Source organism: Lepidochelys olivacea (genome assembly GCF_965140295.1).
Source record: "Lepidochelys olivacea isolate rLepOli2 genome assembly, chromosome: 9".
NCBI lineage: Eukaryota > Metazoa > Chordata > Testudines > Cheloniidae > Lepidochelys > Lepidochelys olivacea.
The window spans coordinates 99,135,247-99,162,283 of NC_140419.1; the positions used below are offsets into that span (position 1 = coordinate 99,135,247).

Genomic DNA, 27,037 nt, shown 5'->3' on the forward strand with positions numbered 1-27,037 from the left:
TATGACTTTATTAAGATTGCAGGATCTTTGGGCCAGGGACTGCATCTTGGTACTGTGTTCGTCAAGTGCGTAGCGCAATGGGAATCTAATCCTTGCTTGACAGCCTCTAGACGCTACTGCAGTACAAGTAATTAATAAGTAAGACTTTTTTCTGGGAGATGAAGTCAAAGGTTCTCATTGACTTCAGTGGTGGTTGGATTTGGGTCTCTGCACCTCAAGCTGCTTTTTAACAGACAATTAAGTGCTGTGTACCCACCCCGTATTCTAAACCGCAGCAGTGGATTAGATGATTTTTATGATCAAGGCTTTTGATCCTGATAGGAGCTGTTTGTTCTGTTTGCTCTTGTGTGCCTGCAAATGGCTGTTGGAACATAGTTGAGTTAGAGTGAGGGGCGTGGGTGCGTGTGCACAAGTAGATATGAATGTATACACACGCACTTATTTATATAGACCTACCGAAGTGACTTGGTTTTGCCAGCCTCAAGCAGTCATAAAATCATGAGACTTAAACTCCCCGCCCCCCCCCGCGCCCCAATGATTTAATGAGCTAAAAGTATTGAGTTCTTTTTGTATCGCACGCCCCTAGGAGCTGGGGCTTCTCCAGAATGCCCAAATCGCATGGGCCTCCTGATTAAACTAAGAGACATGGCACCACCAAGGAGGAGTGTTCCAAATATTTGGCTGGGGATACTGCAAGGGGCTGTACTTCTCGAGAGTAGGGGCTCAGCCTTTTCCAAAAATCAGGCTCCCCAGGAATGAGGTAGCTGAAATGACTCGTTCCTTGGAAACCGGGGGCATCTATTAAATGGTTTTCTGCTCCGGGCATTGCAGTACAAGGCTGCCCAGCACGTGAGTACTGGTTTTCATAGACTGTGTTGTATGCGCGGCTCCGCCTGGACTTTTGCAAGTAGGCTCTGATCCTGCAGTTGCGTGTGTGGAGCCCACTGACGCTCTTACGGTGCTCCATGTAGGCGTCAGGGTCCATCCACACACATCCTGTTGCCTTCATGGGGCTGGCATGAGCTAGGCAAGCAGGATTTGGCCTGTAATAATGCTAACACAGTAGGAAAAACACGATATTTGAATAGTCTTCTCTTATCTGAAAAATAATTGGCTTGTCCTAAGCCCATTCCTGTTAAGGCTGTGGGCTTGGAAGGCGAGGGAACACATGCAAACAAGGTAACGCTGGGATTTGTATATTCAGTGATATGCATTACCCCAGTCACACAAACTCCCCTCTATCCAATCTTCGCTCCTCTTTCCTGTCAAACCCCTCATTTTCCCTGAATCCTCAACCCCGATCTGGTTCTCTCCTGTCTCTGGCTCCTTCCACCTATGACAAGCTCCCGGCATGCCCACAGCCATAGAGATGTGAGCAGAATGATGCTCTAACATCACTTTGCCCAACCCAACTGTAGCTATGTTGCTAGGGCAAAGCAGGATGGGGGCCTATGCTTTAAGTAGGGTTTTGGTGACCACTATCATGGGATGGTGGGGTTCCCCTCCAACTATATCCACCGTGCCTAGAATACCTCTTCCCTCAGCTCTGCAGCTGCTTGGAAGCCCAGTAGGGGATGCACAAAATCGAGAGCGTCGCAGGTAAATCGGGAAGCTGAATCGATCTGCCTGAAGCAATTACTGCAATGGCACCGGACTATGGGGCGGATTTCCTCTTCCACGTGCTAAGGCCAGCTTCTAACGCTCTCATCTCCACACACAGGGGCAGATCTGCAAGTGTGTGTCCCAAAGGGCTCAACCTGTTGCTCAAGGAAAATGGAGGAGAAGTATCAGGCAACGGCCCGTTTGACCATGGAGCAGCTCCTCCAGTCTGCCAGCATGGAGCTGAAGTTCCTCATAATTCAAAACGCCGCCGTCTTCCAAGGTAAGCGTTTGGAACGACTTTCCCTTGCCCGGCCCTCAGGGCGCGTTATGGCACCCCTGGGTGCTCGGCTTCAGGAATAATGATTAAAGCTGAATGGGACCTTTTGCCTCTGAGCTCTGCTAGTAGCAGTCCTTGCTGCATCAGGAAAGAGCAGTGCCTTACCCTAAAGGAGGAGGTGGGGGATATCAGCGGGGCACTGGCTGCTTCCCTGACCCGGGCCAGCACCCGCCTTGCCCGTCAACCCTGCAGCTTGGAGCGTGCTAGCCGCAGCATTCTGCGTGGGGGATGGGCAGAGAGAAGGGGGTCCTCGTGGCCCCCCTCTCTTTCCCGCCCCCCTTTAGTGCCAATGGAGGACAAGTCATGTAACTCTTGCCTAGTTAGGGCACCTCACGGATGTAGTTCTTCTCAATGGTGCTAGGGAAAGATTTGTGGCGCTAAAGAGCTGGGAGAAGGTAGTCGTCTTCAACATGCCTTGTTACACCTCTTCCCACGACCCGGAAGGGATACGTCCAATAGCCTCTCTTTGAGGTGGAGTCTCTTTCAGCGAGATCCTTGCTCCGTTCTTTGGGCCCTGGAAGTGCAACCGTGTAGTGCTTCTGAGGCTTTGCTGCTGTGTTCAGGGATCTCTCTTTGATAGTGACTGAAGCATGAAATAAATGCTCACGCAGCTTAGTCTGGGCTGTGCCTGGTTGCCGTGCTGCAGTAGCTACGTGGTCAAAGCACTGTCGGTTTTCAGTGCCTGGCTAATTAATTCATTGTGACAATCTGCTGGGGAAACAGTTTCTTTCTGAACTTTCACGGCGTGAGGTCTCGAACGATCAAGCAGCACAGGCCCCAGATGTGACAGTTACCACATGTGGAATAATTCGCTATTGCCAGCGAGAAATGACCAGGCCCAGTAGCCGATGTCTGAAAGAGCTACAGGCTTCTGTGCTCCGTTGCTGTTGGCTTAGTGGAGGAAGCGTTATGTAGCTTGCAAATAAACAGCATTTTGAGCCCCAAAAAGCTATGAATGGGGCTTCCTTGCCAGTATGTCTTAATTTTGTTTTAAATCCCCTTTGTCAGATGCTTTGTGCCCTCTGGTTCCTGCCCCTTCCATAGGAAGGGTGACTCAGAGCACTTTTGACCTTTAGGCGGGGTTGGGGTTAGAGGGGCAATCAGCCGAGGACCCCCCCCCAGCGCTGGTGCTGGAGGAAGAATCTTGCAGTGTCGGAGCAGATTTTGGTGGGAGATGGGGTGGGGAGCATTGTGCGTGGCCCGAGAGATTACCCTGGGGTAATATGGAAGAGTGGTGGAAGTTTTCTTCGTTGCTAACCCCTGTTAGGTGTGGAGAGGGGGTTAGGATGAATGGCTAGGAACTGGCTTCTCTGAGGCACATCTTCTCCACTTTCCAATCCAAATGGGCTGCTCCATACTAGATTTGGTTTTCGCTTCCGAACCTCGGTAAAATTATAAATAGCCTCTAGTTTGTAAAGCGTAAGGGCTCTTCTGCGGCTAATATAGAAGTTGCCCCTGGACCAAGAGGACAGGAGGAGACTATCCCAGGTGTTTCCTTGGTTCTCGTATTGCCTGTGGCTTTTGTGGCAGTGATTTCTGATGTGGCAGGTTGGGACCTGTGCACAGGTCCCCTAACCAGGTTTGTTTCCAGAACTGTATTTAGATGATGCTGGAGGTGCACCAGCCAGGATGGCCCTGTTTGACACTTTCATAATAACTTTCCTCTGAGGGTCCCAATGTACTTCAACAGCTTTAACTACTAATGCTGAACGGTGCTCCTCTGACCCTATGCAAATAAGTACTGTATTATTCTGACCTGACAGATGGGTAAACTGAGGCACACAGAGCAGAAACAATTTGCCCAAGATCACAAAGCAAGTCCGTAGCAAGGTCGTTATTCCTGACTCCCAGTCTCTGGCCAGAACCACTAACAAACACAGTAATTTCAAAGGAGTAAAAAGAGATTTGATCATCCCTCTGATCAAAACAGTGGGTACAGATTCTAAGACCAAACATCTTTCTGTGGCGTGCAAATCAGTTAAAAATCCCTTTGTTTAGAACTAAACAAGCTGTTACTTGTACAGTTCTTTCAGTATAGTACTTCATAAACCCACCATTAAAGTGTGTAATAATTTTGCCCATACCTAATTCAGGCTGTAGTCCAGAATGAAAGTCTCATTAAGGTAGCTAAATACTGTCTCTGCCCATGGGACTAGCGTGTTGCTCTGTTCAGTTACCCATGTTTTTTCTCCATCTTTAATTTGATGATATGTTGTTTTCTCAGCAAAACTGACCTCTGATAAACACATTTCATTGCTAGAGAATGGCAATTGGTACAGTCATTTATGTTTGCAATTGCTCTTCATGGGCTGTCGTCAAGAAAAATAGTTTTTTCCATGGCTAATGTGAGATGAAATGATTGCGCGAATGATGACCAACATAGTATTGGTATTAAATCATTCTAACTGAATAACTTTTGTGCTATATTAAAAAAAAAAAAAAAGGGATGAGCAATCAAGCATTTTCCCAGCATGCTAGTATTCTTTGCAGAGTAATCTGCTAACGACAGGCATCTCGTTTATTTTTGACCACGTCTTGCTAAGGGCCAGATCCAAAGCTTAGTGAAGTCAGTGGGAGTCTGTAATGAACTTCCGATCAGACCTGAACATAAGCCCTGCTCCGATCCAGTACTTGGCTTGTCAGTGCATGTGCCACACTCCTTACTTCTCTGAAAAAATAAAAGGATAGAAGGGTTTCTGGAGCCTTTTAAATGAGGCTGTATTTTATGAGTGCTAAACAGAATAAAAGAAAAAGAGTACTTGTGGCACCTTAGAGACTAACCAATTTATTTGAGCATGAGCTTTCGTGCATGCATCCGATGAAGTGAGCTGTAGCTCACGAAAGCTCATGCTCAAATAAATTGGTTAGTCTCTAAGGTGCCACAAGTACTCCTTTTCTTTTTGCGAATACAGACTAACACGGCTGCTACTCTGAAACAGAATAAAGTAAACCTCCTGGGAGAATGAGATGACGTGTACAGGAGGAATGCAAAGCATAGTCAGAAATGGTGCATAGCTAATTAATAGGACTGGCTGGAAAACAAGAATTTCCTCTCCTGACAAATTTTGAGATTTTAGAATCTGCTTTCATTCTGGGTTGGAATGGAACCGAGATCTTTCAAAAAATTTTCAGAGAGAAAAAGAGCAAGCAAGAGAGAGAGACACTGACTGCTTGGCTGACCTTTCTTCTACCCCTCTCCTCCAAGAAAAGCTGATAGGCGAGCAGCGAGGAGATCCACCTCTGGATCAGGCAGAGTAGGGACTTGGGTGTGGGAGACCTGGGTTCTAGGTGATTTCCCTAACCACTGTGCTATGGGCTATTCTGGGAGGTGTCTCTCTTTCATTTGGACCAGAAATTTCATCCTGGATCTGCAAAACCATCATGAAGAAAGTTCAGCTGAAATTGACACGGATCCGTGAAAAGTTTTAATTTCAGTGAATCGATGTTTCCTGATGAGAAAACGTTTTGCTGAAAAATTCCCAACTAGCTCCACTAATGAAACTAATCACTGCTAGAGCAGAGCTCTGGTGATCCCATTATCAAAGGGTGAATTTCAAGCTGGAGTCTAAGAGCAGCTCAGTTTAATTAGCTCTGTATAAATTATTTTGGACTCAAAGAAAACCGATTTACCAATGTTCAAAATTGGGTTCTTTACTTGCCTTTGGATTTAAAAGCTGATACACTATTTATTTATTTATTTATTTATTTATTTAAAGTAGAACATGGGTCTCCATTCCTTTAAAAATATTTTGGTTGGTGAAGCACCGAAGGTTGTGTGAGCTGCAAAAAGTGGGCCTCGACTCCATGTATGGACTTGTAGGCCAAAGAAGCCATATAAAGGCTGGCTCTGTCTCAGGCAGGAAGCTGTGGAGGTGATGGGGAAGAGAAAAGTTTTTCCCAGTCTTTTCTAGGGTTGTAGTGCTTAGTGCAAGAGATTTTTTTTTAAACTCCCCCCACCCCCCCCCCTTCTCACCTTCTGATTCCCAGTCACAGCTGTGCAATGTGTCTGGAGAATCTGCCATGGGATGGGTGTGAAAGAACAGAGATGGTGGGTTGTCCTGCTCCTGGTGTTGATTACTCCACGAGCAGAGGGCTTTAGGCCTGATTTTTTGTGTGTTGTTTAGGCACCTGAAGGTGCAGATACATCTCTAGGGGCTCAGTAAAATCCACTATGTGCCTATCGGCATCTTTAGGCATCTAAATACCACTTTAAAATCTGTATCTACAATCTTTGTATCTACTTGGTCCAAAGTGGATTTGGGGGGTGGGGAAGAGGAGGGTTCCATGACTCTACGAGCTGTGGGTTTTCAAGAAAAAAACCCAGCATTGTGAGATTTGCAATACAATTGTGAGAGCTGGCAACACAGTTAAAAGAAAAAGCTGAAGTAATTTGTAGAGGTGGCTTTAAAAAAAGTTATTCTGAAAAACTGTCCCTTGTCCTCGTCAATTACTTTGACAAAATATCACAGATTCCATGGGTCTGACCCGCGTGTCTCCTGGGAATGGTGTGCTGGGAGGAAATAATTGTGCTCTTGCCTGAAGCAGTGTAATATGTTGGTATGGGAACACATCCTGCCCACTCACAAAGAAGAAGAAACCCTTCAGAGTTCATTTTAATATTTTTAGCCTGACATCTGAAGGGACTGTTAGCCTGACAAACAGTATCTAGCCCAGATGTTATTATTTCACACTAAATTTAATTTCTTCCTGCTGAAGCTCTAGCAGCTTCTCTGCTGATAAAGATTGGGGAAATTGTCTGGCATTCACAAAAATCTCATCCAGGCATACCTGTTACAGTGTTCACTTCGCAAAATTTATTAGATTATTAGAGTTTTAGACCCTTGAGCTCTTCCTTTATTGCAATTCTAAGAAAACACAGCAAAAAAAAAAAAAAACCCCAAAAAAACCCAGAGCAAAAAAACAATCTTCACCAAATTTAAGTGGTACAATTAGGCCCTGGTTTTGTCTTACAGGCATTTTTAAAATTATGGAGGTGATTTAAATTGTGTGTGTTACCTTAGAAACTTGCTGGGTTTGGCCGCGTTAAAATTGAATGGAGCTAGCATCCACTGTGGTATATTCGTGTTCTAGGATTTGTAATGGCAGATTACATACAAAGCAGGATTGTGCTGTGTTATCTGTTACCAAGCACATGTAGACCCTGTGGCTCAGATCGTCAGCTGGTGCAAGTCATTGTTTCTTCATTGTAGTCAACACACACTAGCTCAGGGCTTGGTCCAGTGTGTTTCAGGCTGCTTTTATTGTCGCACTACGATCTGCGTATTCTAGATCTGACAGCTAATGCCATGATGGTTCTATGAATTGCTTGGTGCTTCCCCTCTCCTCTGGCTTCCTGACCTGTGGGTTTCAGGTTCCTCTCAGGCCTGGTCTACAGTACGCGGTTATTTCGGAATTAGCCGAGTTACCACTAAATAAAACTGTCCACACGACCAAACCAGTTTTTTCCATTTAAAGAGCTCTTTATTCCAATTTCTGTACTCCACCTCGGCAAGTGGAGTAGCGCTAAAATCGAGATCGCAGTTCTGGGTTACAGGTACTGTGGATGCAATTTGACGATATTGACCTCTGGGAGCTATCCCAGAATGCTCCCTTGTGACCGCTCTGGACAACACCCTGAACTCCGATGCACTAGCCAGGTAGGCAGTAAAAGCCCCGGGAAGTTTTGAATTTTCTGTTTGGTCACCACCATCACAGGCGACCATCAGCACAGTCCACCATCACAGGCGAGCTCCAGCATGGTCCGAACGGGAGGTACTAGATCTCATTGCATGTTGGGGAGACTAATCTGTTATGGTAGAACTACGTTCCAAAAAAAGGAACACAGATCTGTACGCTCAAGTCTCCAGGGCCATGACAGAAAGAGGCTACTCCAGGGACACAGAACAGTGTCGTACAAAAATCAAGGAGCTCAGGCAAGCGTACCAAAAAGCCAGGGAGGCGAATGGGTGCTCTGGGTCACAGCCCCATACATGCCACTTTTACCATGAGCTGCATGCATTTATGGGGGGTGATGACACCACTACCCCACCACTGTCCATGGACACCTGCAAAGGGGAAGTAGCACGGAGTGAGGAGGATGAGTTTTTGGAGGACGAAGAAGAGGACAGTGCACAGGCGGCAAGTGGGGAATCTGTTTTTCCCCCTAGCTAGGAACTATTCTTAACGCTGGAGCCAATAGCTTCCCCCTACTCCCAAAGCATGCTCCCGGACCATGACCCTGGAGAAAGCACTTCTGGTGAGTGAGAGCTTGATCGGAGCCACTCGGTGGGGGGAAACCCACCTGCGCTGGGCTGTTCACATTTAGTTTAAAGGGCTCATCCCGGCTCAGAGCCTCATCGGAGCCCCGCGGTGTGTGTGTGTGGGGGAGGGGGGGAGAATGTTGTGTGAAGCGATCATCCCAGAGAGCCCGTAGGCTGCCTGCAAGCTGAATTCTGTTGCCCAGCTGTGTGTGATGGCTTACTCACACCAAAGTGGCAGGCACTTCAGTATAAGAGGCAAAATGCGACCTTGTACAGAAAGAATATGTGCTGTGTACTATGAATTGCCTGTTTCACTGAGAAACAGTGTCCCCTTTGTTCTCTAAAATGTATCTTTTAAAATACTACCCTCCTGCAGCATGTGCAAATGTTTCAACGTGGCTCCTATCTACTCCATCCCAGAGGCTGGTCCAGACTAGAAGGCGGAAAAAATGAATTCGGGATGACATGTTTGCCGAACTCATGCAGTCCTCCCGCACTGATAAGGCCCAGTTGAATGCATGGAGGCAAACAATTGTAGAGTTGCATAAAGCGTTACATGAATAAGAAGAGAGGAGGGACGCGCACGATGAGAGCAGGCAGGATGCTATGGTCAAGCTCATGGGGGAGCGAACTGACATGCTCCACTGTATGGTGGATCTAATGTGGGAAAGGCAGCAAGACCACAGACTGCTGCTGTAGCTCCTGTATAACAGCCCTCCCTCCTCCCCAAGTTCCATAGCCTCCTCACCCAGACGCCCAAGAACATGTGGGGGTGGGGTGGGGGGCTATGGGGACCCATACAGTCAACCCCAGAGGATTGCACAAGCAGCAGAAAGCTGGCATATCCTAAATTTTGATTTGGTTTCTGGACTTGTCCTTCCCTCCTCCTCCACCCTCCTAACCTTCTAATCGTCCTGTTGTCTGGCTGTGCGAAACTGGCTGCCAGGCAAGTTGCCTCAACCTCCCACCCTGCCATAAATGTCTCCCCCTTACTCTCACAGATATTGTGAAGCATACAACAAGCAGCAATTACAATTGGAATATTGGTTGTGCTGAGATCTAACCGAGTCAGTAAACTGCGCCAGCGCGCTTTCAAATGTCCAAAAGCACATGCTACCACCATTCTGCACTTGCTCAGCCTATAGTTGAACTGCTCCTTACCACTGTCCAGGGTGCCTGTGTACGGCTTCATGAGCCAGGGCATTAAGGGGTAGGCTGGGTCCCCGAGGATAACTATAGGCATTTCAACATCCCCAACAGTAATCTTCTGGTCTGGGAAGTAAGTCCCTTCCTGCAGCTGTTCAAACAGACCAGGGTTCCTGAAGATGCGAGAATCATGCAACTTTCCCGGCCATCCCACGTTGATGTCAGTGAAAAGTCCCTTGTGGGCTTGCAGCACCATGGAAAAGTACCCCTTGCAGTTTACGTACTGGCCGCCCCAGTGTTCCGGGGCCAAGATAGGGATATGCATTCTGTCTATCGCCCCGCCGCAGTTAGGGAACCCCAGCACATTAAAGCCATCCACAAAGGTCTGCATGTTTTCCAAAGTCACTACCCTGGATAGCAGCTGGTCAATGATTGCTTTGGCCATTTGCATCACAGCAGCCCCCACAGTAGATTTCCCCACTCCAAACTGATTCCCGACTGACCGGTAGCTGTCAGGCGTTGCAAGCTTTTACAGGGCTATGGCCATTTGCTTCTCAACTGTGAGGGCTCCTCTCATTTTGGGGTGTTTGCGCTTCAGGGCAGGGGACAGCAAGTCACAAAGTTCCATGAAAGTGGCCTTTCACATACGAAAGTTTCTTAGCCACTGGGAGTCATCCCATACCCGCAACACTTTGCGGTCCCACCAGTCTGTGCTTGTTTCCCGGGCCCAGAATAGGCGTTCCACGGCATGAACCTGGCCCAACAGCACCATGATCTCCCAATCGCCCCATGCTGTGTCTTCTGTGTCCATATCCTCATCAGTATAGTAATCGCGCTGTCGTCACTTCCTTGCCTGGTTTTGCAGGTACTGCACATGCTGCTGGATAATGCGCGAGGTATTTAGATAAGCTGTTAACAGCAGGAGAGTGGGTTTGTGTGTGTGTGTGTGGGGGGGGGAGAAGAGAAAACCTGGATTTGTGCTGGAAATGGCCCAACTTGATTATCATACACATTGTAAGGAGAGTGATCACTTTAGATAAGCTATTGCCAGCAGGAGAGTGGGGTGGGGGGAGGTATTTTTTCATGCTTTGTGTGTATAAAAAGATCTTCTACACTTTCCACAGTATGCATCCGATGAAGTGAGCTGTAGCTCACGAAAGCTCACGCTCAAATAAATTGGTTAGTCTCTAAGGTGCCACAAGTCCTCCTGTTCTTTTTGAGGTATTTACAATGGTCAGAACTGCAGCAGAGATCTGATCGGGCTCCAGGGCTATGGCGCCTGCCCGGGTAATCCTGGAAAAAGGGCGCGAAAGGTAGGGGAGCAGAGCAGCAGCGGAAGCTGTGCCGTTTGGTTCACGGTAGCCGAACAAAGGCTGAAAATGGCTGTCTTCTGTGGCTTTCACAGAGGTGGGAGCCCAGGACAGACAACGTGGAGAAGCTCAGAAGCGTGGCAATAGCGGGAGAGCAGAGTTGGTGGCGGAAGCTGTGCTGCTCGGTTCACGATGGCCGAGCAGAGTTGAGTTGGAGAGGTGGATTCATCGTAGCGGGAGAGCAGCGGTGCACCGTCTGCTGAAAGCAGTATGGCGTCTGCACGCCAAAAAGGCGCGAAACGATGGTCTGCCGTAGCTTTCTGACGACACACACCCAGAAACACATGTGAGAATGTTTTTGCCCCATCATGCACTGGGAGCGTAACCCAGAATTCCAGTGGGCTGCGGGAACTGTGGAATAGCTACCCACAGTGCACTGCTCAGACATTTGATGCTAGCCTTGGTACTGTGGACGCAACCTGCCAAATTCACGCACTTTAGTGGGGACACAGAAGACCAAATGTATAGAGTAGCTTCCGAAAATTTGAATAGAATAATTTTGAAATAATTTTGTACTGTCGACGTACCCTCAGAGTCTAAGGTTGCCAGTTTTGGTTGGATGTATTTCTGGAGGTTTCATCACATAATGTAATTTGTGACAAAGTTCCTCCTCTGCCTTGGTGGGTCCTGCGCTTATTGGCGGATTTTCTCGCCTCAGAGGTTCACTGCATCCCTCAGTTTGGCACTTTCGTGGCTCAAATCTGCCGTTCACTCAGCCTCATCGCTGGCCAGCATGGGGAAAGGAAGAAGAACAATCCCTGCCGTCTCTGCTGATCTGCCTCGTGGATTGGGACGCAGGCCAGAGACCTTCCCCTCTGGAGGAACCCACAGTCTAGTTCAACTGAGGCAGGTGATTTAGGCTTTGCACAAAGGAAACTTTTCTCCCAGATGTTGGCTAGAAGTCTGAGTTACACAGGGGTAAACAAAAACAAACTAGAAATGTCTCAGTCACACAAGTGCTCCCATATCAGTCTCTTGTGAGATACTCCCATGAGTTTTCCAGCAAAAAAAAATTAAAAATCAGGTAAGGCAAAACCTCAGGTTTCTACTGTAGTTTGTTTGAATGTGAAAAGTCTTTTGGGGGTTTTAAAATACTCTGTCGATGCACAAAGGAACTTTCTTTTGTTGCAGGGTAGAACCCACACTCCCGTGCTCCATAAGTCGTGCTAGAAATCTTGCCCCCCAGCAAGCCCTATGGCATGATTGGGGCTGGCAGTTCTAACTGCTGCAGGGCTGCTCTCCACACAGTGCCGTGGGTAGCAACAGAGAGAACGGCTAATGTGGTGCGCTCACGGAGAAAGTTGCTTTCGTGATTTGAAAAGACTGCTCATTCTCCAACCCCCTCAGCTAATACTAGTCGGAGAGCAGAGGATCATGGTCAGCTCTTGCTCTACGCTGGTGAAGCTGCATAAAAGTTGGTTCTAACCACATGCCAGTTGCTGGATCCCAGTCTTCTCTTGGAGACAGGTTTCAGAGTAACAGCCGTGTTAGTCTGTATTCGCAAAAAGAAAAGGAGTACTTGTGGCACCTTAGAGACTAACCAATTTATTTGAGCATGAGCTTTCATGAGCTATAGCTCACTTCATCGGACGCATACCGTGGAAACTGCAGCAGACTTTATATACACACAGAGATCATAAAACAATATCTCCTCCCACCCCACTGTCCTGCTGGTAATAGCTTATCTAAAGTGATCATCAAGTTGGGCCATTTCCAGCACAAATCCAGGTTTTCTCACCCTCCACCCCCCCCCCCCAACTCACTCTCCTGCTGGTAATAGCCCATCCAAAGTGAAAACTCTCTACACAATGTGCATGATAATCAAGGTGGGCCATTTCCTGCACAAATCCAGGTTCTCTCACCCCCTCACCCCGCTCCAAAACACACACACACAAACTCACTATCCTGCTGGTAATAGCTCATCCAAAGTGACCACTCTCCCTACAATGTGCATGATGATCAAGGTGGGCCATTTCCAGCACAAATCCAGGTTTTCTCACCCTCCACCCCCCCCACACACAAACTCACTCTTCTGCTGGTAATAGCCCATCCAAAGTGACAACTCTCTACACAATGTGCATGGTAATCAAGGTGGGCCATGTCCAGCACAAATCCAGGCTTTCTCACCCCCCTCCCCTTTTTTTTCCTGGGGACACACACACACACACACACACACACAAACTCACTCTCCTGCTGGCAATAGCTCATCCAAACTGACCACTCTAAGTTTAAATCCAAGTTTAACCAGAACGTCTGGGGGGGGGGGGTAGGAAAAAACAAGGGGAAATAGGCTACCTTGCATAATGACTTAGCCACTCCCAGTCTCTATTTAAGCCTAAATTTGCAAATTGGATACTATTAATTTAGGCTTAAATAGAAACTGGGAGTGGCTAAGTCATTATGCAAGGTCACCTATTTCCCCTTGTTTTTTCTTACACCTCTCCCCCCGACTTTCTGGTTAAACTTGGATTTAAACTTGGAGAGTGGTCAGTTTGGATGAGCTATTGGCAGCAGGAGAGTGAGTGTGTGTGTGTGTGTGTGTGTGTGTGTGTGTGTGTGTGTCCCCGGGGAAAGAAAAAGGGGGTTGGGTGGGGTGAGAGAGCCTGGATTTGTGCTGGACATGGCCCACCTTGATTACCATGCACATTGTAGGGAGAGTGGTCACTTTGGATGAGCTATTACCAGCAGGAGAGTGAGTTTGTGTGTGTGTTTTTTTGAGGGGGTGAGAGAACCTGGATTTGTGCAGGAAATGGCCCACCTTGATGATCACTTTAGATAAGCTATTACCAGCAGGACAGTGGGGTGGGAGGAGGTATTGTTTCATGATCTCTGTGTGTATATAAAGTCTGCTGCAGTTTCCACGGCATGCATCCGATGAAGTGAGCTGTCGCTCACGAAAGCTCCTGCTCAAATAAACTGGTTAGTCTCTAAGGTGCCACACGTCCCCCTTTCCTCTTGGAGACAGAGCATCTCATTGCCACTACTAGCTTGTTTACCAGCGTCACAGTGAACCGAATGTATCCCAGGACATTCCCTACGCATTTTAATCCATCTGAGTTGACATTTGGATTTGACACTTGGGATGAAATCTTGTCCGCAGTGAGATCAATAGTAAAACCCTCACTGGCTTGATTGGGGTCGGCATTCCACCCTCTCTAACCTCCATCCATATTCTCATTTCTAGTTTATTTACACTTAAATTCTTACACTAATGTAATGTACATACCTGCTGAATCATACCAGTTCTTAAAGCTACAGCTATCGGCGGCATTTTACATTTTTTTTTTAATAGAAATGGTCACCCACACCATTATTTTTTAGATTTATAAGATGTCACCGATAGGCACCTCATCCTGTGCTCTGGGAGTTCTTACATCAGTAGCCTAGTAACCAACACTAGGGCTCTCATCCTGCTATAGAAACTCGTACCTCCCTACCATGCTCCAGCGAAAGAAACAGAAAATCTTCAACCCAGTAACCATCTTGCCAAATGCATGGGGAAGAGACGGCCTTGCAGCCTGTGTGGAATGCCAACCAATCCAGCCTGGGAGACCAAGGGGGGAATCCAAATCCGGATGTGAGGCAGTAATGATAATACTGTCCTAGACACTTCCTCTTGCCATGTTGTCTACTCTTGGGACATTTGGTATCTTCCTTAAAGCCCCAGGCTCCTGGAATCATGTGATTACACAACACTCTTAGCTTGCTTTTATTTGTTTTTAAAAGAAAATTCGGAGCCATCATGGTTGCAGAGAAAAGTTTGAAAACATGACCTGAATGCACCCGAAAGGCTCAGAAACCTGAAGGCAATGACAAAAATCCCAACATTTATTATTCAAAAAAAGTCATGATTTTTAAGACCATCTCATGATTTTTGGGGAAGCTGGTTCATGGCTTTTGAACGCCTGGGCATGGCAAACTGTTCTATTTCTGCACATTCTCATGCTCCAGATATTAGCTTCCTAATGGGCATGTATGTTTGGCTCTAGAGAGGCCTATGTGTGTTGGGTTCTCGGTATTCATGGTAAAAATTTTATGTGGCTTCTTTTTCTGTAAATGCTTGGACCAGAATGTTTCCCACGCTGGAGTGAGTGGCCTGCTCCACTGAGCTCTGGTGGACCACATATGGAGTGTTTGGACTCTGAGAGGATTTTCCAAGCAAACGGTCCGTAACATCCAGGTCCCCTAAGAGCTTTGAGTGCTGGGTGCTCCCAGGGTACAGGGCTAGGGTGTGGCTGAAGAGCTGGCCTTTCGGCTGGGACTGTGACAAGTGCTTGGAGCAACCACTGTTTGTGTCAGGGATTGGCTGTGCCCATCGAGGCACCAGCTGCATTTCTTGTGTTTTTGTGTGTGCTCTGTGTCTGGGTGGGTGGGGATTATTAGCTGGTGGTGGCCACCCAGACCTTGCCTGGCTCTCTGCAGTGTGTTTGGGGCCGGGTGTGGCACTTGACAGCAGGTGGACCCGGCTGTGGGTGGATACTGCAGCTTCTTGCAAGAGCTGGCTTCTGAAAATTCAGGCCCAGAACAGGGGAGGAATTTATCTTCCCGAGCACAGACTTCCCCGCAGAAAGATTAACAGCAAGGTTAGCTTGCATTTCCTTAGCTCCCTTTATCTTGCAGAAGCTGAAACCGCTTTACAAATGTAAACTGATACGCAACCGTGCTTCCCTTCAGCCCACTACTGAAACACAACCTCCCGATGGTGAGATGTGTGAGCTGTTCAGCAACACGCCGCAACACTGCACGGCCGAGAGGACAGCGCATCTAGAATATGGCGTTCCGCTGGAACTGCAGCAGGGGCAGAGGGAGGCAGAACGTCATTATCTGATTTGGAACCTGGCCAGGGTGCTGCAGTTAACTTCTTTTAGGCCAAATCCGTCAGTCTTGAAGTGCAGCCTCACCCGGCCCCAATTAAAGCCAGCAGTAATAGTCTCACTATTCTTAGTCGTAACAGAACCGCTGACCTAGACTCCGACCCCACTCCAATTGGTTTCAAAGGGGATTTTGCCTGAGTAAGGACTGCAGGCTTTGGGGATGTTTGAGTATAAGTACTTGGGACCTCTGTTAAGATTTACCCAGAGTTCTCTAGTCTCTTTAAGATGACTATGACTGACTCAGCCCAGATAATCCAGGGCTTTTAATAAAGGGAGAAGAATATTTTTCTGACTCCCAGACTTGTAATCTCTCTAGGTTGTGTTTAAGCAGCTGCTATAAAGAGGAATCAGACTCATTCCTCTTTGCACTGCAGTAGGATAAAGAGAGAGCTGTAATTCTTAGCCCTATCAGGCAGCCCAGAGGGCTGTAAATTTTCCATTAGGCATAAATGCAGATATTTTGGTTACTTATAGTTATTTATGCTATAACTATTCGTATCTGTCAGGGCTGAAGGCAGCTTTGACATTGCGAGCTTCTATCAGGTTATCTTTTATCGGTTTAGCAGTGCCTAAGACACACACATACACATATCAAATAGCCAATCCTAATGTCGGAGTCCTCTCAAGTATGACTGAATTATTTATTTTGTTATGATGAGAATGTCTGGGCTTTATTGGGTTTTCTTTGAAGAAGTTGATTCTGCCTGAAGTCTGGAAGATAAAAGATCAGTGATTGTCTCTCCAAGATTCTTCTTCAGTCTCCTCCAAGGCTTTTCATTTGTCACTAGCTGCTGTTACTACTTTAAAGTGAAGGTGAGAGAGTTAAGCCTCTAGAATTAAAAAAAACACTAACTATATGAAAAACTCTTATCTTTGCTAATTATGCCTTTTACTGGTAAATCAAAGATATCTGCAGCATCAATTAGGTAAGAAGCGATCAGGCTGGATGTGCTTTGGGGAGTTGTTTTAAGTACTCTAGTCAATCACTGCAGAATGAAATCACTGGTATCAGGGCTGCTGTGTAGCAATCACAGCTCATGATTTGGTATAATTTAATACTCCAGCACTTTAAAACCAATTATGTTTGACAATACAGGAGGGTGTTTCAGGTGTTGGCAGTAGGAAGACTCCTGTATGTACTTTAGTACCACATTTACTGTACTTAAATGTTGAAAGTTTTCAAGACTGTTGCTTATTGGGTTGAAAGGGAAAAGGGTGGCAGCGGGGAGGCATTGCCTGAAAACATTTAACGAGGAGAAGAATTTAAAGGGAAACATAACAGAAGTGACAATCCCAGAGAATGTGAGAGGCCAGGAATCTGAATTAGTCCTGAAGTAGGAAGATCAAAGTTGCAGTCTGGTTCTTTTACCATTGGGACCAATCTCTGATAGCCATGCAAAACTAACCCATGTTACAAAGCGACTGCACTGACCATGCTGAAAGGGAGTGTCCTGTAGAGTAGACAGGACTGTTGTGCTTAGGAGATCCCAGTCTCTTGAGTGGTTTGTGAGATGCTGACAGCTGAGTTGAACGTCCAACAGAATTTTAGATTTGGTGGCAACTTTGAAAAGTCAAATAAGTAAATAATTTCAGGTCAAATTAAACATTTCGTGTCGATAGAATCAGTCTGGGGCTTTGTTTCAGTTTTGACCACTTGGAAATGTTTACGAATGTTTAAAAATTTGAAACAAAAAGACACTTCAGACAACAACAAGGAAAGAAATATTTGGTTTTCAGAAAGTTGAAATTGAAATACCTAATTTTTTTCAGGCCCCCGCCGATGAACAATGTGATGAAATGGACCCAAACCATTCTGGTGTTGCTGAATTTGCATTTTTCTCTGAGTTTTTCAGCTGAAAAATTTCACCTGGCCCCACTGCTGGCTGAAGCCATTTGGGAAAGCTGTGCTAAAGATGCTTAGTGTACAAATGCTTTGAGAACCTATCGGCTTCTCCAGCCACATGGACGCAGAGCTGAGGAGGAATTGGTAGGAAGTGATTATTTGTATCACAGCAGCACCTAGTGGCCCCAACTGAGGTTGTGGTCCCATTGTGCTAGATGCTGTACATACATAATATCGTAACAGACAGTCCTGGGTTGTGGTGGGCCTGGGGCTGTTGCTCCACTCTCTGCTGGAACTGCAACCATGGAAGGGCTGTGCAAGCCCATGCACTGGCTGCTGTTGGGTGTGGATTATGCCCCTGCCCCACTCTCTGGTCTCCTCCGCATTGGTTTCCAGTGTGTAGGGAGGATTGAATTTCATTCCCAGCGAAGCGGATGATGGTTCTGATTTTGACAATGGTGAACAAGGGGAAGAATTGGTCATAGAATGGAAAGATGTCATTTCCTTTTCCACCTGGATCTCACCACAGCATTGTCCATGCCCAGGGCAAGAGAACATCAATATCTAAGACAAATGTTGCAAAACTTTGTTATCCCTGAGAAGAATGAGAAGGCTGTAATTGATCAGCAGACCTGGCTGCTATGTAAACGTAATATAGCATATGTAGTCAAAAGAGTAGGGGATTTTTAAAGGATAAGCACTAACCTTAAAAAAAACAAAACAAAAAAAACCCCTCTTAGTTACAGTGGGTCTATAGGGGTCAGAAACACAGCTGTGTTGTGAATGGTGCATGCTGAAGTGAGAGGGCTATCTAACTGCTATCCCTCTTGGGTCTTACAGAGCATGTCTGGCTTCTGTAGAAAATAGCAAATTCTCACTTGTGGACAGTCAAATAGTGACTCATGTCATATTCGGTTTCTCCCCTCTCCACCTGAAGGAAATTTATTTTTAGATGAGTGTTTAAGTCTCAAACTTGTGCATACAAATATATAAACATTTTGATTTCATCCTCTGTAGGCCACCTACTGATTTGTATACCTCTATTGTAGCCCCTCTGATTAGTTTAGAAAGAAATTTAAACTCTTGATGCCTCAGTATGTCCTCATCTCACCAGTTTTGCTGAACATCTCTGAAACCCTCCTGTTTGTGGGGTGTGTGAGAGATATAAAGCATAGGAATGGCTAGTTGAGATCAGATCAGTGGGCCATTCAGGCCAGTATTCTGACCACATCTTGTGGCAGATGCTTAAGGGAAAGGTGCAAGAAACTTGGTAGTGGTAAACTATGGTGATGGGTTCCACAGATTGATTAATGATTGTGTTTAAAAAGATGTGTAGATTCGTGTTTGTATAAACATATAACTAGTTATAAGACTGACTGGGGGGAAATGTGACCATTCCTTCCAATAACCAGAACTCCTTGTTCACAAATCAAAGGTAATCTGTTTTTTACAAGTCTAGTACAGTCTGACATGCACTCTAATGCTTAGCTGTAGAAGCAGAGTTGGAATTGTAACAGCAGTGTCAAATGATTTGAAATTTTGGGCCTCACCAGAATGCAGAACTTTGTTGAAGCCTGGGGCTTTAAGAAATGACTGCTGAGAATTGATGAGCTTCTTTAACAAATTGTAAAATCCATCATGGAGGAGTTAAGGCTGTGTAATTGCCCTCCTGAGTCACATAAAACTTAATATTGGATGTATTGCAAGACTATGCTCACTACTAGCAAAGTAGATTTTAAAGGTATTTGTTTCGCATTTTCTTTGCCTGGAATTTACATTGCTGCGCAGATAGCAAAGGTATGGGCCATCAAACACTACTGACGAACATCCTGGACATCTCTCTGCAAAACTGGATGTGGTAGGATCCATGAGGGCTGAAAAGTCAGGGCCCTAAGTTCATTGTTTTGGAGGAGTTTCCTTTTTGGTACTCTGCAGATAGGGTGGAAAGGCTCCCACTTTCACTAGCTTCCAACACAACGTCCTCTGCTGCTGCTGTTCTCTTCTGTGGGGAGGGGAGCCAAGTGTGTTTAGCACTTCACAGTTCCCTTGTAGACATGGCTCCTGTGGCTAGAGGCTGCACTGGATGCTTAGCAGGGGAGGTAGCTGTCTGCTGGGCTCGCTACAGATTCGCCGCTAATCAAAGCGGACTAGATTGCTCTGCCCCCAGTGACCCAAATCAGTCTGGAACGCTCTCCAGTGCTTCCCCCTGGGGCCTGTTTCCATGAGTTTTGTGGCTCCTAAAGGCCAGTCCTGAATGAGGGGGTAGGGATATTGGAAAAGGGAATTATGAATATACAGAAATCTCTGAGGGTGAAAAATTAGCTTAAGAGGTTACCCTGACATTGTAGGGGTCCCAAGGAAATGCAGGGAGAGGGACAAAATGAGCCTGGCTTCTCAGAATAGGGATAACATGTACAGCTCAACTCTCTGTTGAAGTCACAGCGGAGTCTGGCATAGACTAATGGCAGGGTACTGCCCTTTTAAATCTGATGCATCTCTAGATTTCCCTTGAGATTAAATATCGCTGGCTCCATTTCGCAGCTGGAGAGACTGAGGCTCTGAGGTTCACCGACGTGGCTGGACAGATAGTGGGTTAAACGAGCGCCTGGGTTCTACTCATGCCACTGACTTGCTGCCACCTTGAGCATGTCCCCTGTCTCTTCTGTTCTGCTGCTTTCCTTGCTGCAAAATCACTGTGGTTTGGGAAACCACCTCTTCCACGGGTTGCAAGAAAATGAGCCTGCCTGCCAAGGAAGGATAGGCCCTGAGCTTGCTGCACTGAGGCCTGCAGGGCAAGGAGACAGAAGTACATGAATGCATGAAATTATGGCAGGAGTTCAGTCCTAGTGGCCTATGGGCTGTTGTTGAGAGTGTTTACCAGATCACCTCAAAGATCTCACCAGAGCATCTGCCTTCTCCTTAGCTGTAGCCTCTACCTGGGAGGCTAAAAAGCTGGCCCTAGAATTAGAGCAAAGAAATAACTATTCCAGTGGTGAACTAATACAGCAATTAAAGGAAGACCTTAGCCAAGAAAGGACTAGAGTTAGAGAGGAAATCCAGAGGGACATAACAGGGCCTAGCCGGACTTTTGCCATTTGAGGCCTGTCAGCGGTTGAGGTGGAGATAGGCCTGGCTCCCATCCTTGTGCTTAATCCTCTTGGCTAAGGCTTGGCCTATACTTAAAGTTTGGTTGACATAGCTACAGTGCTCAGGGGTGTGAAAAATTCACATCCTGGAGTGACTGAACTATGCCGAACTATTTAGGTTGCCAACTCTGACTGACGCTATTCTGGGAGATCCCCTCTCCGCCCCCCTCCCCTCCCCCCATATGACATAATGCCATTTTCTTAAAATATCCCATTAAAATCTCATGGATTGCTTTCAATAGTCACCGGGAGATCGATGCCGATTCTGGGAGACTCCAGGCCAATCCTGGAGGGTTGGGAACCCTACAAACTAACCCCCCACTGTAGACGGCTAGGTCGATGGAAGGCGCTTCCATTGAGAGCCCTACTTTTGCTCAGGCCAGTGGTGTTCCTACGGTGACAGAAAAATCCCTTCTGTCACTGTAGGCTGTGTCTATGCAACAGAGTTAGGTCACCATAGTTATGTCGAGGAAGCTAGGTTGGCATCGTCTCCGTAGTGCAGACAAGCCCTGGGTGGCACTTGTGGGCTGATAACCTTTAGGCAGCACTTGCAGACTTTATAAATGCAGTGTCCTGTGAAATTGCTGCTGTGAATAATTCCCTGCACTGGGGGAAGCCTGAATTTGGAGGGCAGTGAAATCATATGAAACAAATTTGCCAAAAACTTTTGAGTGTTTCCATGAGAAGTTTTTCAGGCTCTGTGGGACAGTCAGCAATAGAAGGGAGCGTCATGCTGGCTGACAGCAGTAATTCAAATCTCCCAGACAGAGCCCCGGCCTTCTGCATCTCCACCTCTCTTGCGTACTGTTGGGGTGCGAGGCAAGCATACCGCTGCCTGGATAATGTGCAGCTTCTAGCAGCTTTCTGGCAAAACGTTGTCTTCTGCACATGCTCCTCTGTCAGAAAACAAATTGCTAGGTGGTTCTTGCAGTATAACCAGAGAGAGGGAGCATTGTACGTTCGTTTGAGCTTTCTGCTTTTGGAGCATTTACAAGCTCAGTTAACTGTCTTGTTTTCTGTAATTACGTCTTGAGTCAGGAGTTATCGTCGATAGTTCAAGTATTAACACATCTAATTCCTCCCCTTAATGCTATAAAATAGTCAAATTATGTCTTCCAGTTTGCACTAGGCAGCCATAAATGTCACGCTACCATCCAGCGTGGTATTTATGGAACTCCACGGGGCTGTAATTTTTGGTATCCCCAGTACAAAAATGGATGTGCAAGAGTTTTTCATCGCCTGGCCTGAAAGGATTAAGGAAGGAGATAAATTTTCCCTCTGTGCTAAGTATTCAAAATGCAGAGAGGAGCCAGTGTGTAAACATTGCTTTGGAGAGAGGGAAAAAAACACCTAGACCCAGCAATAAAGTCAAGGACAGGAGGCCGCTTGTGGAAAGGAAACATTTCACTAGATTGTCATCTACCTCACTTTTCAAGCTGCAATAAGATGTAGCAATAAAAAGGCCAATGATGCATTTCATCCAAGTGATATGAACTCTTGCTGAGCCAATTAAACTGTCAATATGCTATGGTTTCAGATTCTTTCTCACCAACTGGGTCGCCTCAGGTCTGTTACTCACTTATGTGACTTTTACCGCTGATGCAAAATCAATTTTATCAATTTATAGTCTTACATTTAATTATGAAAGTAGATTAATTTGTAAAAAGAGACGTTAAAATAAAATGTGGGCAGATGGGACCCCCCCCCCCACTGTGGTGTGCCGAGACATTGTGGTCTGTAGAGTAAAAGTGACGCCATTAGCCAATGTTTGCAGGTCACCGTAGTTCTTAGGCACAGTGGAATGGGCCATGGTGGAATCAAATTTTAGAGCCAAATCTTTACTCTTTTTAAACCGGGTCCTTAATGACTTTTTAATAAGAGAAGTGTTTTACTCTGATCTGTCATTAATTTTAAAAGCTTAAAATGAGCTTGACTCATTCCACCCCTAACAAGTACCTTTTCTCTTTTATCAAAGAGGAATAAAGAAACATATGACAGATTCTCAATACGCAAAGCTTTTTTGGGCTAGGAGAGAAACCTGCTCTCAACAGATCTGTGTAGCATTAGCTCTAGTCTAGAGCAACGCTGATAGAGTGGGGGTTTGTTCTGTAGATGCAGCAACTGGATCCTGTAGCCCAGATTTGTAAAGGTATTTAGGCTTCACTATGCTGTGTGGCGACGGTTACCTGATTTAGGAGCCTAAATCTCATTTTCAAAAGGGATTTAAGCATTTAGGAGTATTCTCGGAAGTGGTTAAGTCCCTTTTGAAAATGAGACATAGTCCTGGTCTATGCTTAAAACTGGGGTTTATCTTAGCTAGGTTGCTTAGGGCTCTGAAAAAATTCGCACCTGTGTGATGAAGTTAGGTTGACCTACCCCCATTGTAGATACTGCTAGGTCACCGGAAGCTACTGCTTCTCAAGGGGGTGGATTTATTACCGCAATGGAACACCCCCTTCCATTGCTGTAGCAAGTGTCTACACTGCAGCTGTTCCACTGTAGCATTTGTAGTGTGGACACACACCCGTAGGCTCCTAAATCAGTTGGGGTTTGCAATTCTGAGTGCAGCAACAATTTAAAAATGTAGGCCTTAGTGCTTGGAGTCGTAGTTCCAATTTAAATTTCCCTCCAGTCCCTGTGAAGGGACTGCTAGCTGGATTGTCAGTCCCGGCTGGTGTGTCTAAGGAGAAATGTCAGTCCAGTCCCAGGTGCTCATCTCCTCAGCGTTCTCCAGATTTTGAAAAACAGGTTGTTGCACAATGAGATGCAGTATCAGGAGTGGCAGAAGGTCCCTAAAAGTGGGTGTGGGGTCAATGGTGGCCCAGTCGTGGTCCTGCCACTGCTCTGCCTATTCTCCTTGAGGCCCCCTGGTCCCCCCTGTTCCGGTGCCCCTGTGCAACACTATCATTTTGAATAAGGTGATGACTTGCCCAGTGAAGTGTGGGCATCTGGGCCATTTGTCTGATGTGGAGAAACACCTCTTAGATCCTACCCAGGGTACCATAATGGCCACTTTTCAGGTTTTCTATTGTGTTTTGATAGTAGATGTGGGGAGAGAACCATGGAAACTATGCTGTTCTGCTGAAGCTCCCTCTCTACCCCGGCCCCCATGACATTTGCTTCTCCATGAATAAATGACAAGCCTTGACAGCTTTATGGGCTCCCTGAAAATGAACACGTGTGCCCTAAGGGAACTCGGGGCCCTGTTTATTGTCTGTGGAGTCACTTAGAGATGTCAGACTGAGAAGTAGCCTTGCCCGAGAGGGAGGCCTGTGGTTCTGTAGACTGACTTGGGGATATGATCTGTATCATGTCTGGGCCTCCCTTTTAGAGCCTACTCGCAGGTTTTAGGGATTCTACAGCAACTGGCAGGGAGGGAGGGCCATGTTAAGTGACAACGCTGTTGTAGTTTGAGCTCTGTGTTGGCGGGATGTCGATGCGATAACCCTAGCAGGGCAACCTTGAGTTCTGCTAGCTCTGTGTGAAGTTGTTAGCCCTGTAGTAGTTGTTGAAAGATTCTCCCCAGCCTGGCTTTTAACATACGTAGTGGTTTGAATGGGTCTGCGTCATCGGAGCAAATCAGCTGTAACCTTTGAGGGAAAAGGAAGCCTTTTGTTATACATCCAGTGATTACATCAGTGCAGTAGCTCAAGGGAACAGAAGGCCTCTGACAGGAAGAATGCCCTGGGGCAATGTGGGAAATGCTATTCACCGTTAGGGCTCCATGCTTGAGTTATGCTGCAAGGCCCACTTATTTCCCTACAGCTTTTGGGAAGGAAGGTGCCAGGGATGATTGATTTTTGCTGCAGTTCGTGGAGAGTTAGCTGCTGCTTCATCATGGATTGGTTTTTCTACTTGCTAGTGGTACTAGGCTAGCTGTGTGTGTCTCCTTTCTGGTCTCTCTGAGCACCCTCTCTCAGGGATGGGGTCTCTTGCCCTTATACATTTCAGAGTGAGATCGTGATTCTTATCCACTTAGCCTGGGACCTAACTACACTGGCCCAGGTTATATCAATTGTTTATCACCCTGCAGGTTTGACTGGCTATCCTCCCTTTGTGAACCAGTGACCTACTGACCAACAGCCTTCTTGAAACAAAGGATCAAAGAAAAAGTATTTTAAAACCACAAGCAGCCTACACTCATTTAGTTTAATCTGATTTTAACAACTCGCTCCAAGCCAAGTTAGATAGGCTTTCCCCTCAGACTATGGGAACAGAACCAGTTTACATTCTTGTAGTCAACTAGATCCTCTCGTGTCTGTGGGTCTCTGTCTAATTCTCTCTTGTTCAAACTGGTTTGGGTGCTCCACAAGAGAGTGTGACCCATCAATGTAAATCAGTGGTTCTCACCCAGGAATATGCAGAGTCCTGGGGATATGAAGAGGTTTTCCAGGGTGTACTTCAACTCATCTAGATATTTGCCTAGTTTTACAACAGCTACATGAAAAGCACTAGCAAAGTCAGTACAAACTAAAATTTTATACAGACAATGACTTATTTATACCACTTTATATACTATTAACTGAAATGTAATATGACAAAGCTCTGTCCTTGTCTCCATGGGTCCCACGTTTCCTGGTGGATTTTGCTAGTCTCAGAGGCTCACTGTGACCCTCCACGTAACCCTTCTCTCTCTAGAGACAAGGGTCACAGTCTACTGAGCCATTTTCATCATAAGCCAGCAAGGGAAGTGAGGAGAAGCTATTCTCCCTTGCACAGTCTCTGTTGTCTCCCAGATTAATGGGGGTGGGTGGGTAAAGGGAGGAGCCTGGGCCCACCCTCCACTTTGGGCTCCCGCCCAGGGACCCTAATAGTATCAGCTATGGTAGCTGACCTTTTGGAAACATGACACGTACAATTCCCTGGGGTACTTCCCCACAGCAGCCCTCACTTCCTCAAGCTCCACTTCACCCTTACCTCAGGGCCTCCTTCCTTGTGCCTGATATGGTGTGTACTGCTCAGTCTCTCCAACAGCACATCTTCCTCCCACAGCTCCTGATATCCGCCCCCCACACCTGACTGACTGGGAGGCTTTTAACTAGTTTCAGCCAGTCCCTGATTGGCTTCAGGTGTCCCAATCAACCTAGCATTCTCCCTGCCTTCTGGAAAGTTCTTAATTGGCCCCAGGTGTCTTAATTGACCTGGAGCAGCTGCCATTTAACTTATCCTGGTACCAGGGATTTGTTTAGCCTGGAGCTAATATATCTATCTCCCACTACTTTTCTATAGCTATCTGGCCTTGCCCCGTCATGGTAAGTACTATATTTATATTCCACTTGATTTATTTTATAATTCTATGGTAAAAATAAGAAAGTCAGCAAGCTTTCAGTAACAGTGTGCTGTCACATTTGTATTTTTATGTCTGATTTTATAAGCAAGTACTTTTTAAGTGAGGTGAAACTTGGGGGTACGCAAGACAAATCAGACTCCTGAAAGGGGTACAGTCATCTGGAAAGCTGGAGAGCCACTGGTGTAAATGGCTTAGTGCAATGTGGGAGCTCTCCAGCGGTGGCCGCGCTACCTGCATCAGCAATAAACACCATTGTCTTTCACAGCACACTCCCGCTGAGTGAAATTCCCCTGTGTGCAGAGGGCCAGTGCAAGACCCATACCCTACTTGAGTCCTGATTTCAGACTACCCAGTATGGGTATAGGGAGGCATAGGCCTATGCTGTATTTCTGTACAAGGGTGAATTTTCCCCACTGTGAATACTTAGTCCCAATGCACTACAGGTGTTGCATCTGTAGCATCCTCAAACCTCCCACACTTTCCCCTCCAATACAGTGTTGCCATCTTTTGCCATATTATAGCGAGTCTCTCCATGTTTAGTGTCTTCTTAGAGTCCCAGCTGCTGGAGAAGAGAGAGAACATAAGAGTTACACCTTTAATTGAAAACGGCAAGTTCCTAGCTCTCATGGTTGCAGAGAAAAGTTCAAAAATGTGACCCAGGTGCACCCTAAAGGTCAATGTAAAGAACCCTGACTCTGTTATTAAAACCAAAGCAAACAACGTAATGGTTTGTGGGCCTGCCTCAATTCTTGAATGCTTGGGATTAGTAACAGAGTTCCAAGCTGACAATCGCAATACTGAAATTCACTCTCTGGTTCTGATTATGATGTTTTCTAAGCCAATTATACAAGACGGGCTTCGGATACTCCCTTCCCCATTAACTTTACAAAACTTCTGGCTACAAAATCCTGATGCTGAGTTTCAAGGATAGTGCAGCCTATCCCAGGTTGTACGTGTGGTGTGTGCTAATGATGTGGCCTGGGTGGAGACCTTGAAATCAATTCCAATCAACCTACAGTGAATTAAAGGCTCGCTTGAGAATATCTTCTTCTTAGTTTTGCATTGCAAATCAATTCACAACTGCTACAAAATGGAGATTGGTGACTTGTGTGCTAAAGGGTAAGCGTCTTTTTTTTTTTTTTCCCTTTCTGTACTGTAGTGCTCAAAGT

General features: G+C 46.3%; 1 protein-coding gene across 1 annotated transcript in view; it reads left to right on the forward strand.

Moving 5' to 3' along the window:
- Nucleotides 1-27,037, forward strand: part of GPC3 (glypican 3) — a 278,907-nt gene that overhangs the window by 13,856 nt on the left and 238,014 nt on the right. The window contains exon 2 of the mRNA XM_084638957.1: nt 1,721-1,882. Coding sequence (XP_084495083.1) covers nt 1,721-1,882 — 162 coding nt within the window. The remainder of the gene's footprint in view (nt 1-1,720; nt 1,883-27,037) is intronic.